Source organism: Muscardinus avellanarius, assembly GCF_963383645.1.
Source record: "Muscardinus avellanarius genome assembly, chromosome: 15".
In the NCBI taxonomy this organism is placed as follows: Eukaryota; Metazoa; Chordata; class Mammalia; order Rodentia; family Gliridae; genus Muscardinus; species Muscardinus avellanarius.
Window position 1 is genome coordinate 32353156 of NC_137801.1, and position 13833 is coordinate 32366988.

Here is a 13833-nt window from a genome sequence, read left to right on the forward strand (position 1 = left end):
AAGACAGTTTCAAAATAAAAATTAAAATAGGGTTGGGGATGCGGCTTAAAGTTAGAATGCCCCTGGGTTCAATCCCTAGTACCATACACACACAAAAATAAATAAATAAAATAGGAGAAGAAGAAGAAGAAGAAGAAGAAGAAGAAGAAGAAGAAGAAGAAGAAGAAGAAGAAGAAGAAGAAGAAGAAGGGGGGCATGGTGATGCACACTTGTCATCCCAGCATTCTGGAGGCTGAGACCTGAGGATCGTGATTTGCGGACAGCCTCAGCTACTTAGCAAGGCCCTTTGCAACTCAGTGAGACCCTCTTTCAAATATAAAAAGACTAGCCATGTGTGGTGGTCCACGCTTGTAATCTCAGCACTTGGGAGGCTGAGACAGGAGGATCGCACCAGTTTTTTTTTTTTGTTTGTTTGTTTGTTTGTTTGTTTGTTTTTGGTGGTACTGGGGTTCTGGGGTTCCTGGAAGCCCTTCTACCTCCGGGCTACACTCCCAGACCTATTTTTTTTATAATTTGAAACAGGATCTCGTAAACCAGCGCGGCTGGCTTCGAACCTGCGCCATCCTCCTGTCTCCGCCTCCCAAGCGCGGGGATTACAAGCATGGGGATTACAAGCGTGCGCCACCACGCCCGGCGCGATCGCACCGGTTTTGAAGCCAGCCTCAGTGAGGCTCTCAGCAACTTAGTGAGACCCTGTTTCCAAATAAAGTATAAAATAGGTCTGGGAGTGTAGCCTGGAGGTAGAAAAGCCCCTGGGTTCCACCCCCAGTTCAGAAAGAAAGAAAGAAAGAAAGAAAGAAAGAAAGAAAGAAAGAAAGAAAGAAAGAAAGACAGACGGACGGACTAAAAATAAGGCTGGGGATGTAGCTCAGAGATACAATGGCCCTGGGTTCCATCCCCAGTACTGCAAAGAAAGAGAAGGGGGGGGGGCTAAATTTCCTCTCCTTCAAAGGCCTAAGAACCAACAGGCTTTTGATCCCTCAGCCCTCTGAGCTGACTCCCTCCACCCAGCCTTGATCAGGAGTCTATCCTGAGAGCGCCTCTGTGCAGCTCACGGCTTTCTCTCCCTCTGCCAACAAAACCCAACCCCCACGCCCACCGCGGCTCTGGGCTCTGGATCCACAAAAACATCCTCTAGTGGTCCTGGCTGCCGCCAGCAGTCAGACTTTCCCTGAAATGAGGAAACAGAAATGCCCCCTGAGCCTGCCTCTGCCCCATCTGTGGGTCGGAGCCTCCTCCGCCAGGCTATACTGCACAGACCTGAACAGGCGCCTGGCCAGCCCCAGCCGGACCCCACCTGCCTGGGGAAACCGACTCTGCGCAGTGGCTTTCTAGAGTGTGGCATCCGCTCTGAGGGCACCCTCTCCATTTCCGCCTCGTTTTCTGTACACTCAGCCTTGCTCAGAGAGCTATTTTGACATCTCTTTCTATTCTTAGCATGAACTCACATATGCCGATTAACCAAAGTTAGAAGAACTGCACGTTCATTTTCCAGATTCTTAGTGAGAGAAATCAAGAGTGTGTGGGGGCGGGGCGGATGCTCAGGGAGGGCTGGAGGCTGCGGAGACCCCTTCGCACCTACGCACTTGCGGAGCAAACGCGGGGTCTGGATGAGGCCATTCCCGGGGGCCTTCCCAGGTCTTTCCTTCTGACTTTGTCACAGAGAGATTTCACATTCTCAGCAGCCTCTGTTTTCCCTACCTCTACTTCATTCATTCATCAGCCTTTTTTTTTTTTTTTTTTTCATTACTGGGGCTGGAACCCAAGGGCATTCTATCTCTGAACTATACCCCCAGCCCTTTTATTTTTCTTTATTATGAATCAGGGTCTCATTAAATTGCAGAGGGCCTCACTAAGTAGCTGAGGCTGGCCGCGAACCGCGATCCTCCTGTCTCAGCCTCCCGAATGCTGGGATTACAAACGTGCACTACCACACCCGGCTCATTCATCAGTTTTTTTTAAATCAAGTAAAGGCTCTGCCTCATGCCTGGGATTACAGAGATAAATAGGGCACAATGCCTGTCCTTTTGTCCTTTAGAGACTCACATTCCTTTGAGGCAGAGCTTGCTCTAATCCTATGATTGTGCCATAATGTGATAACGGTTTTGGAAAAGTCTTTTCTAAATCTGATGAGTATAATGCAAAAAAAGAGATTAGTTCTGACATGGAGGTTAGACTCCTTCACAGTGAAAATGCTATTACATAGTACTCTTTTGGTACTAGGGATTAAAACCAGGGGTTTTCTATCCCTAAACTATACTCCCAGCCCCCACTTTTTTACAGTACTGGGGACTGAACCCAGGGACATTCTACCTCCATGCTACACCCCCAGCCCTAGTTCTATATTTTATTTTGGTAGTACTGGGGTTGGAACCCAGGGGCATTCTACCTCCGAGCTATGACCCAGCCCTATTTTTTATTCTTTATTTTAAAACAGGGCCTCACTAAGTTGCAAAGGGCCTCACTAAGTAGCTGCGTCTGTCTGTGAACCCGGATCCTCCTGTCTCAGCCTCCCAAGTACTGGGATTACAAGTATACGCCACCATGCCTGGCTATATTTTATTTTGAAACAAGGTCTCACTAAATTGCAGAGAGCCTCACTAAATTGCTGAGGCTGGCCATAAACCTGCAATCCTCTAGTCTCAGTTTACCTGTGGTGGATTATAGGCATGTGCCACCACACCCAGTATACTCTTTTTTTTTTTTTCCTAGCACAGGTGATTGAACCCAGAGGCATTCTACCTCCAAGCTACACCCCCAGCCCTTTTTGGTTTTTATGTTGGTTGTTCTTTTTTTTGTGTGTGTGTGGTACTAGGGATAGAACCCAGGCCATTCTACCTCTGAGCTATACCCCCAGCCCTATTTTTTATTCTTTATTTTGAAACAGGATCTCACTGAGTAGCTGAGGCTGTCTTCAAACCTGCGCAATCCTCCTGTCTCAGCCTCCCAAATTCTGGGATTATAAGTGTGAGCCGGCTTATTTTTTATTTTGAAACAAGGGCTTGCTAAATTGCTGAGGCTTGTACACTTGTGCACACCTGTAATCCCAGTACTTGGAAGGCTGAAACAGGAGGATTGTGGGTTTGCAGCCAGACTCAGCTACTTAGTGAGGCCCTCCACAACTTAGTGGAACCCTATTTCAAAATAAAGAATAAAAGGGCGGGCGTGGTGGCGCATGCTTGTTATCCCAGCATTGCGGAGGCGGAGACCGGAGGTTTACGGTTTGAGAACAGCCTCAGTTACTTAGCAAGGCCCTTCGCAACTCAGTGAGACCCTATTTCAAAAATAAAAAGTCTAAGCCGGGCATGGTGGCGCATGCTTATAATCCCTGCACTTGGGAAGCAGAGACAGGAGGATTGCGCAGATTCGAAGCCAGCCTCGCTGGCTTATGAGATCCTGTTTCCAAATAAAAATATAAAAACAGGTGTCTGAAAGTGCAGCCCAGAGGTAGAAGGGTTTCCAGGAACCCCAATACCACAATAAATAAATAAATAAATAAACTAAAAAAAAATAGGGCTGGGGGTGTAGCTTGAAGGTACAACGCCCCTGGATTTCATCCCTAGAACCGCAAAATAAATTAATTAAATTAAATATAAAAGATAGGCAGCCAGGTATGGTGGCACACACTTATAATCCCAGCATTTAGGAGGCTGAGAAGGAGGATTGCAGGTTGACTGACAGCCTCAGCTACTTAGGCCCTTCACAACTCAGTGAGACCCTGTTTCAAAATAAAGAATAAAAAATAGATCTGGGGGTGTAGCTGATGGAACCCAGGGTAGAATGTTCCTGAGTTCCATCCCCAGTACCACACACACATAAAAAAAAAAGTCTGAGGGAGCAGCTCAGAGGAAGATTGCCTCTAGGTTCCTAGGTCCATCCCCAGTAAAACACCCACTATGAAACAATTACACTAGAAGAAGAGATCAGCTATTCTCCTGGGCTTCCAAAGATTTTAATTTTATTAATGCTTATTTTGAGTAAGAACTTCTGCTGTGCTCTCTTATCTAACCTTGTATGGTGATCATAACATTTTGTTTTTTTATAAAACCATAAAGACTCAAAGTCTCACCCTTGAGACTGACCTACAGTGATTGCCCCAGGCCATTAGACTGTTGATAAGCCTTTCCCTTAAGGAACAAAGAAAGCCCTGGACTGCTCACCAGGGAAGACATGCGCTGGGCCTGTTTAGTCCTTGTTCAGCAGTCTACAAGTCAATGTCACTTCAGCTCTTTCTCCTGTAAAAGAAAGCGGCTATTATTTGCTGCCTTACAAATTACAAGGAAGTATTTGATAAAAATTATGCTTGGACTTCTTCAGGAGAATAGCACAAAAAAATAAAAGGGCCAAAAGTTGGCCGGGCGTAGTGGCGCACGCTTGTAATCCTCGCGCTTAGGAGGCAGAGACAGGAGGATCGCGCAGGTTCGAAGCCAGCCGTGTGCGCTGGCTTAGGAGACCCTGTTTCCAAATAAAAATGCAAAAATAGGTCTGGGAGTGTAGCCCGGAGGTAGAAGGGCTTCCAGGAACCCCAGTACCACCAAAAAAAAAAAAAAAAAAAAAAGGCCAAAAGTCAGGATAACACACCGAGCAGAGGCTGCAGAGGGTAAGACTTAAAACCTGCAGAGGATTATAAACTAGGATTACTAGGATTACAAGCGGCACCCTCAAGCACAGTCATGGTTCAGTCTACCTGGGAGGTGGCTGGTCATAAACTTTCCAGGATAAAAGGACCTAGAGGGTCACTGCCATCCTGGATGTGGCCTTAGGGATCCCAAAAGAGATCCAGTTCTCCAGAATGGATCAGGGTTTAGAGGACTGACTCAATTTGCCCCTCGTTGTAAACTTGAACGTTCTCCTGTGTCTCTGGCGCCATCTACTGGGATGTAAGTGTCAGAAAATATTGGGGTAGCAAAGAGAAAGGAGGAGAGGAGGAAGCAGCTCAGAGAAGATTCTAAAAAAATGGATTAGGAGGATTATACTAAAGTTAGTGATATAAAATATACAGATGAGATAACTAAAACAAAGTACTTCTAAATAATCAGAAGATTTCTTCTCAGTTATCAGAAACACACACACAAGGAAACATGGGCCATAGAGCAAAAGCTGCTTTTTATTTTTCTTTAAAACAACAACTAGAAGTAATAAACACAGGACGCATGCTGCACAGTATGACAACACTTTTTTTGAGGTACTGGGGGTAGAATTCAGGGGCATTCTACCACTGAGTTACACCTTTACCACTGAGTTACAGTGAGTTACCACTGAGTTTACCCCCTTTTTTTTGCGGCTCTGAGGATGGAACCCAGGGATATTTGATCTCCGAGCTACACCCCAGAACTATTTTATACTTTATTTGGAAACAGGGTTTCACTAAGTTGCTGAGAACCTAAGTAACTGAGGCTGGCTTCGAACCTGTGTGATCCTCCTGTCTCAGCCTCCCAAGCGTGGGGATTACAAACCTGCGCCACCACGCCCGGCCATGTGATGTCTTTAATAAGATGAGAAAATGGTTTAGGCCAGGAATGGTATCTTGTAATCCCAGTACTTGGAAGGCTGACAGGATAGCAGGTTTATGGCCTGACTCAGTTTAGTAGGGGCCTCTGCAATTTAGAGACCCTGTTTCAAAATAAGGAATAAAAGACAGGGCTGGGGCTGGGGCTGGGGCTCCCATCTCCTGTACCAGTTGAAATGCAGGCTGAGAGGGTCGGGCGGGAGCTCTGGGACACTATGAAGAGTTGCTCTGGCGTTAACCGCCTGGGTTTTCTGCACACTCTTCCCTCCAGGAGAGGTTGCTCCCGTTCAAGGAACCGCGTTCGACCTGAGGAAGCCGGTGGAGCTGGGAAAACACATGCAGGCGTTCGGCATCGGGGGTTTTGACCATAACTTCTGTCTGAAGAGATCCAAAGAAAAGCATTTTTGTGCAAGGTCGGTCCTTTTCACTTACGCCACTGTAGGGGAGAAGAGACACCAACTCCTGAGGCGCTTTCCCCCTCGCCATATGAATTACAGTATTTTCTACATGACAGGACCACACACCACACCCCATCTTTTATCCTTTTTATTATTTATTTATTTATTTATTTATTGCAGGTCTGGGGATGGAAACCAAGGGGCATTTGACACGCAAGCTATACCCCCTGCCCTATTTTTTATTCTTTATTTTGAGACAGGGTTTCAATAAGTTATAGAGGGCCTAAGTAACCGAGGCTGTCTGCGAACCGCAGTCCTCTGGTCTTAGCCTCCCAAATGCTGGGATTATAAGTGTGCGCCACCATGCCTGGCTTACACACCCCATCTTATTTATTTATTTATTTATTTATTTATTTATTTATTTATTTAATTTTGGTGGCACTGGGGATGGAACCCAGGGGCTTTTCTACCTCCGGGCTATACTCCCAGACCTATTTTATACCTTTTTTTTTTTTCCGGTTCTGGGGATGAAACCCAGAGGCATTTGACCTCCGAGCTACACCCCCTGCCCTATTTTTTATTCTTTATTTTGAAACAGGGTCTCACTAAGTTGTGGAGGGCATAAGTAGCTGAGGCTGTCCGCGAACCGCGATCCTCCCATCTCAACATCCCAAATGCTGGGGTTACAAGCATGCACCACCATGCCCGGCTCCTATTTTATACTTTATTTGGAAACAGGGTCTCACTGAGTTGCTAAGAGTCTCACTAAGTAGCTGAGGCTGGCTTCAAACCTGTGTGATCCTCCTGTCTCAGCCTCCCAAGCGCTGGGATTACAAGCGTGCACCACCAAGCCCAGATACTCATCTTTTAAAAGCCTGTAGACTGAGTGTTTGGGAAGCTGAGACAGAAGGATCTCAAGTTCAGGGCCATCCTCCCCAAATTAGTAAGAGCATCAGGACTTAGTGAGACCCTTATAAACTTAGTGAGACCCTGTTTCAAAATAATAAAAAAAAAAATAGCTGGTGCACGCTTATCATTCCAGCATTTGGGAGGCTGAGAGGAGGATCGCGGTTTGTGGCCAACCTCAGCTACTTAGTGAGGCCCTCTGCAACTCAGCGAGACCCTGTTTCAAAATAAAGAATAAAAAATAGGGCTGGGGCTGTAGCTTGGAGGTAGAATGCCCCTGGGTACCATCCCCAGACCCACAAAAAATAAAGAATAAAAAATAGGGGTGGCAGTATAGCTCAAAGGTAGAACACCCCTGGACTTAATCCCCAATATGGGAAAAACAAATAAAATAAAAATTAAAAATAAAGCTGGGCTTGGAAACACACACTTATAATTCCAGTATTTAGAAGGCTGAAACAGGAGAATCACAGGTTCAGTCATCCTTAGCAACCTAGCAAGGCCCTCAGCAATTTAGCAAGACCCTGTTTCAAAATAAAAAATATAATAGATCCAGGTTTGGTGGCACATGCCTGTAATCCTGGTACCTGAGAGGCTAAGATTGTAGGTTCTCAGCTAGCCTCAGCAACTTAGGCTCTTGTCAACTTAACAAGATCTGCTTCTGAATAAAAAATAAAATAGAGCCAGACTTGGTGGCGAATGTCTATAATCCCAGTACTTAGGAGGCTGACATAGGAGGATCCCGGGTTTGAAGCCATCCTCAGTAACTTAGTAAAGCTGTCAGTAACTTAGGGAAACCCTGTTTCCCAATAAAAAATAAAATAGGGTTGGGGGTGTGGTCAGAAGTCTAATGCCCTGCTTCAATTCCCAGCACCACAAAAAAATAAATAAACCAGGCATGGTGATGCATGCCTGGTATTCCAGTACTTGGGAGGCTGAGACAGGAGGATTGCAGGTTTGAGGACAGGTTCTGATCCCTGCCTCAAAGATGCTTCCCAGCTCCTCCTTCCCCACAAACTGGTCTTCTGTCCTAGGCTCAAATGTGGCTTGTCCTTATCCCCAGAGTGCATCATGCCGGAAGCGGTAGGGTTCTAGAAGTCTACACCACCCAGCCTGGTGTCCAGTTCTACACGGGCAACTTCCTGGATGGCACCCTGAAGGGCAAGAACGGAGCGGTCTATCCCAAGCACTCCGGCTTCTGCCTGGAGACCCAGAACTGGCCTGACGCGGTCAATCAGGTAAAGCCACAGGCTGGCTCGTCAGTGGTGTTGCCCAGAGTCACACTGAGCCAGAGGTCACAGCAGTCAAAGTCCAGCTGTATGTCCATGTTCCTTCTCGTCTCCAGGTCATTAAAGACAAAAAATCCATAGCCAGGTTACTGACATGGGCATTTATGTGGTTTAAAGAGCTCAACAGCTGGGCGTGGTGGTGCACACTTGTAATCCCAGCATTTGAGAGGCTGAGACAGGAGGATCCAGGTTCGCGGACAGACTCAGCTACTTAGTAAGGCCCTTGGCAAGTCAGTGAGACCCTGTTTCAAAATAAAGAATAAAAAATAGGGCTGGGAGTGTCGCTCAGAAGTAGAATGCCCCTGAGCTCTATCCTCAGTACCCCCCAGAATAAATAAAAAGCTCCACAGGGTAACCTGGGCTGGCCGGGTGTAACCAAGCTGACTTCCTCTTCGCAGCCCCACTTCCCGCCCGTGCTGCTGAGGCCTGGGGAGGAGTACGAACACACCACCTGGTTCAAGTTTTCTGTGGCTTAAGAAGGTGATGACAACCTGGTCCAGGGCCAGGCTGTGGCCCGCAGCAGCCTGTCTCCTGTCCCGAGATGAAGATCTAGAGGATGTAAAAGCGATCCGGGGTTAAATCATACAAATGGTAGCTGTCACAATAACCAGTCTGAATGCTGATTACCTTTTCTACTGATTGGCTCCAGCCCATGTCTAATGACCAGAGCAAGTGAACCCAACCCCCAGTGTGGCCACGTAGGACCTGCCTATATCAGGGAGGCGGTGCCCAGGACTCCTGTGTGCCATCTTCTTCTCCACCATTCTTTTCTATTTTCACCCTTCTTTTCTTTGATGTTACTCTCTCACGGCTTTTCAGTCCCCTCCTCCCTTACCTCCAGCCACCTGACTCCTGTGCAGCTGGTACCGGAGCAGATGGAGCCTCTGTGGGGTAGGAGGTGACCGACTTGGAGAGGCTGAGCGACCCGCCACAAGCTAGTGAAAAACCTAGCCGGGACTTGAGTTCAGTCAGGCAAATTCAAGCCCCCTTCGGTGCTTCCATCTCTGTGCCAGCGCACTCCAAGGTCACTGAAGGGCAAAAAGGGACCTGGACCCTGCCATTAGAGCAAGCCTTTCTTTTCAAGCATGAGTTCAAGTGTCTCCTACCCTTAGAGGTGGCCTGACAAAGTTTTAAAAACCCAATAACCAGAAAGAATATTTTATCTGGGGTTGAATGCGAGAAAGCTCCGGGCGGCCAAGGCACTGAATGTGGGCGGTGCCTCACCATCGCAACCAGTCTCTCCTCTCTCCTGGACAGTCGAATCAATGATGGGCCTGGGCTGGTGATTCTTCTTTTTTTGGGGGGGTGGGGAGGAGGGGTCTGGGGATGGAACCCAGAAGCATTCGACCTTCAAGCTACACCCCCTGCCCAGGTGTAGCTGAAACAGGGTCTCACTGAGTTGCGGAAGGCCTCACTAAGTAGCTGAGGCTGTCCATGAACCGCAATCCTCCAGTCTCAGCCTCCCAAATGCTGGGATTACAAGCGTGCGCCACCATGCCCGGCTGGGCTGGTGATTCTTAAAGAAATGTGTCTTATAATGTATTGTAATCGGTCAAAATAAAAATCTGCAGATTCATAAGACTCCTGTTCCTTCATTTACCTTCAAGTGTCAGACGTGCACTTTGAGAAATGGACTAAATAAATGGTGTGTTTTCTGGACTCTGTGTTCTTCAATGAGAGCTCCAGCATTTTTCTAGAGAAAAGCTACCTACTGGTAAGCTACTGAGTTTTTCCATACCTCCTTTTTCTCAGTAGTCCTCTGCTGGGTCTTTTAAAGGATTAAAGATGTAATGAATATGTAGTCTAACAGCACTACCTCTCGGGGAGATAAGACCAATAAATATATAACAGAAGAAAAATTGCACCAAGACGGAGCTGGGAGCCCGGAGCACTAACTTCGGTCCTGCCAATTTTACTTGGCTTGTTTTCTCACCTGTGAAACAAAGGGATTAGATGCTAAGTATATGGTAGATGAGTAAATGTCTACAGGACAGGACCTAAAGCTGGGCCACTAGCCAAGTTCCTTTTCCTCAGGCCCAGACCCTCCATCTGATTATGATGAAGAGCACAAAACAGCAGACAACACACACTCAAGCTGGCCAGGGTACTGGGCAACAAGTGCTGGGAGCCTGGAGCTGCAGACCTCTTTCTCTTCCTTGCTAGGGTCAAATCATACAAATGGTAGCTGTCACGATAGCCAGTCTGAATGTTGGGTTTTTTTTGTTGTTTTTTTTTTTTTTTTTTTTTTGCGGTACTGGGGATGGAACCTAGGGGCCTTCTACATCCGGGCTATACTCCCAGACCTATTTTATATTTTATTTGGAAACAGGGTCTCTTAAACCAGCTGAAGCTGGCTTCGAACCTGCGCGATCCTCCTGTCTCAGCCTCCCAAGCGCAGGGATTACAAGCGTGCGCCACCACGCCTGCCAAGCGTGCACCACCACGCCTGGCTTAGCCAGTCTGAATGTTGATTACCTTTTCTAGTGATTGGCTCCAGCCCATGTCTAATGATCAGCTGTTCTCCTTACAGCTTCAAGGGCAAGTGAACCCAACCCCCAGGCTCACCATGTAGGGCCTGCCTGTAGCTGGGAGGTGGTGCCCAGGACTTCACACTTGGGTGCGAAGGCCTGACCAGGTCACAGTTTAGAGCTCCCATACATCCTTCTAGGACCCTCTGAACAATTCAATTCTGTTACCACCTTGCTAGGATTCTCCTCTATTGTTTATTCTTACTCCATTGTAATGACTGTGTTTGAACAAATTGTCATCCGACCCTTAATCCCTGTAAGGTAGGTGGTAAAGTCCTAGTGAAGAAGTTACTGGCTGGAGAAAGTCACACTGCTAGAAAGTGGCAGATGACTTAGAGCACAGGTCCCGGTCCTTTTATAAGAAGCTCAGTGAGTGTTCTACTGGCACCAGTAGAAATTTCCCATTTTAGCCGGGTGTGATGGCATATGATTGTAATTCCAGCATTCGGGAGGCTGAGACTAGAGGATCGTGGATCGAAGACAGCCTCAACTACTTAGTGAGGCCCTCCGCAACTTAGTGAGACGCTGTTTCAAAATAAAGAATTAAAAAAAATTGGGCAGGGGCTGTAGCTTGGAGGTCCTGACCTCCTGACCCGCAAAAAAAAAAAAAAAAAAAAAAAAAAAATCTCTATTTTCCTTTGAGACAAGGAAAAATTTAATATTCATAATACACAGAGTTAGTAAATAGAGAATTTCTGTTCTATCGCCACTTGTAGAAACATAAACACAATTTTGGAGGAAAATTGGAGAATCATACTGAAAATTTGCAAAACTCATGATCTAACAATTTCCTATCTAGAAATCTGTTGAACAGGAATATCAGTGTAAATATGTAAAGATAAACATTCAGACAAGGGTGTTCACTGAAACTTACCTAATTATAATGAAAAATTTTAAACTACTTAATGCCATCAATATGAGAAAAAATGAGCCAGGCATGGTGGCACACACTTGTAATCCCAATATTCGGAAGACTAAGGCAGGAGGATCATGGTTCATGGACAGCCTCAGCCACTTAGTGAGGCCCTTTGCAACTCAGTGAGACCCTGGTTCAAAAAATAAAAGAATAAAATAGAGCTGGGGGTGTAGCTCAGAGGTAGAATGCCCCTAAGTTCCACCTGTAGTACCGCAAAAAAAAAAAAGAATAAATGATAATCCATACAATGGAATAATATGTGGTCATTAAAAAAGTGAAATAAGGTGCCAGGCATGGTGGTACAGGCTTGTAATCCCTGCCCTTGGGAAGTGGAAACAGGATAGCGCAGGTTTGAAGCCAGCCGCGCTGACTTAAGAGACCCTGTTTCCAAATAAAAAAGTATAAAATAGGTCTGGGAGTGTAGCCTGGAGGTAGAAGGGCTTCCAAGAGCCCCAGTACCACCAAAAAAAAAAAAGTCAAATAAGCCAGGCGTGACGGTGCACGCTTGTAATCCCTGCACTTGGGAGGCTGAGACAGGAGGATCACGCAGGTTCAAAGCCAGCTTCAGCTGGCTTAAGAAACTCTGTTTCCAAATAAAATATAAAATAGGTCTGGTACTGGGTTCCATCCCCAGTACCACCACCACCAAAAAAAAGTCAAATAATACATACAGTATCCAGGTTTTGTAACACAAAACAAAAACGTGGGTATATTTTAAAGTGTAAAGGAGCATACCAAATTATTAACAACAGTGATCTCTGGGAAATAGAATTTGGAGGGGAAGAAAGGAAGGACTTTCACTTTTTACTTTATTGCTATCTTCTGAAATACCAAAGACAAACATCTTCCTTTTTCAATCTGAAAAAAATCTAAGTAACTAGATGAAAATGGTTGAAAGTCACTGTCAACACTAAAAAAAAAAAAGAATAATTTCAATCTTACAGAAAACTTGCAAGAATACAAAAAAAAAAAAAAACTTCTATATGCTTTTCACTCAGAGACTCCAAATTTTTCCAGCTGTCTCAGTAATGTCCTTTCTACAAAGGGTCCAGTCTGGTCTGGGGCATGCAGCGTTGTGCAGAGCACTTTCCTAGCATGCAGAAGGCCCTGGTTTCAACCCCCAGCACTGCAGAAAGTGTCTTTTGGGTAGGAGGCAATCCAAGATCACAACCTGGCTCCGTCTTCAGTCTTCTTCAGTCTATCACAATTCCTTAGTCTTTCCTTGACCTTTACGGCCTACTATTGTGAGGACTGGAGGAAAGTTATTTGTAAAATGTCCCTCTATTGGGATTTGTCTGGTATTTCCTCAGCATCAGATTCATATCATCTGTGTTCAGCAGAAGTATCAAGAAAATGCACATTGGGTGGTGCACGTGTGCTCAGCTGTCTTCTTGGCAGGAAGGTTAGCTTCGTTCACCTGGGGAGGGTGCTGTCTGCAGGACTCTCCACTCTAAATTACCAGCAGATACACTGGCCAAGAGAGAACCCCAGTGCCTAGGAGGCTAGGACAGGAGGATCCCAGGTTCGTAGCAACTAAGGCCCTCAGCAGCTTAGACCCTGTTCCACAATAAAAGGTAAAACAGGGCTGGAAGTGTAGCTCAAGAGGTAGAATGCCTCTGGGTTCAACCTCCAGTAATGCACAAACACATACACACACACAGCTGGGTGTGGTGCACATGACTGTAATCCCAGTACTTGGGAGGCCGAGATAGGAAGATTGCAGGTTCGCAGCCAGCCTCAGCAGTTTAGGTCCTCCGCATCTTAGAAACTGTTCCAAAATAAAAGTAAAATAGGGTTGTGGGTGTAGCTCCAGTACTACACACACACACACACACACACACACACACACACCCCTGGGTGTTGTGACACATGACTGAAATCCAGTATTGGGGAGGCTGAGACAGGAGGATCGCGGTTTGCAGACAGCCTCAACTACTATTTAGTAGGCCCTTTGCAACTCAGTGAGACCTTGTTTTAAAATAAAGAATAAATAGCTGGGCCTAGTGGCACATGTTTGTAATCCCAGCATTCGGGAGGCTGAGACCACAGGATTGCGGTTCGCGGACAGCCTCAGCTACTTAGTGAGGCCCTCTGCAACTCAGTGAGACCTGGTTTCATAATAAAGAATAAAAAATAGAGCAGGGGGTGTAGCTCGGAGGTCGAATGCACCTGGGTTCCATCCCCAGACCCACAAAAAAAAATTTTTTTAATAAAAATAGGGCTGGGAGTGTAGCTTAGAGGTAGAATGCCCCTCGTTTCCATCCCCAGTACTGCAAAAAATAAATAA

General features: G+C 46.2%; 1 protein-coding gene across 1 annotated transcript in view; it reads left to right on the forward strand.

The window, feature by feature from the left end:
* The window catches only part of GALM (galactose mutarotase), a gene marked incomplete at both ends in the record, with an annotated part of 67004 nt that extends 58426 nt beyond the window's left edge, over positions 1-8578 (forward strand). The window contains 3 exons of the mRNA XM_080712037.1: positions 5781-5922; positions 7877-8051; positions 8501-8578. Of these exons, the coding sequence (XP_080568163.1) occupies positions 5781-5922; positions 7877-8051; positions 8501-8578 (395 nt within the window). The remainder of the gene's footprint in view (positions 1-5780; positions 5923-7876; positions 8052-8500) is intronic.
* Positions 8579-13833: the final 5255 nt, after the last annotated feature.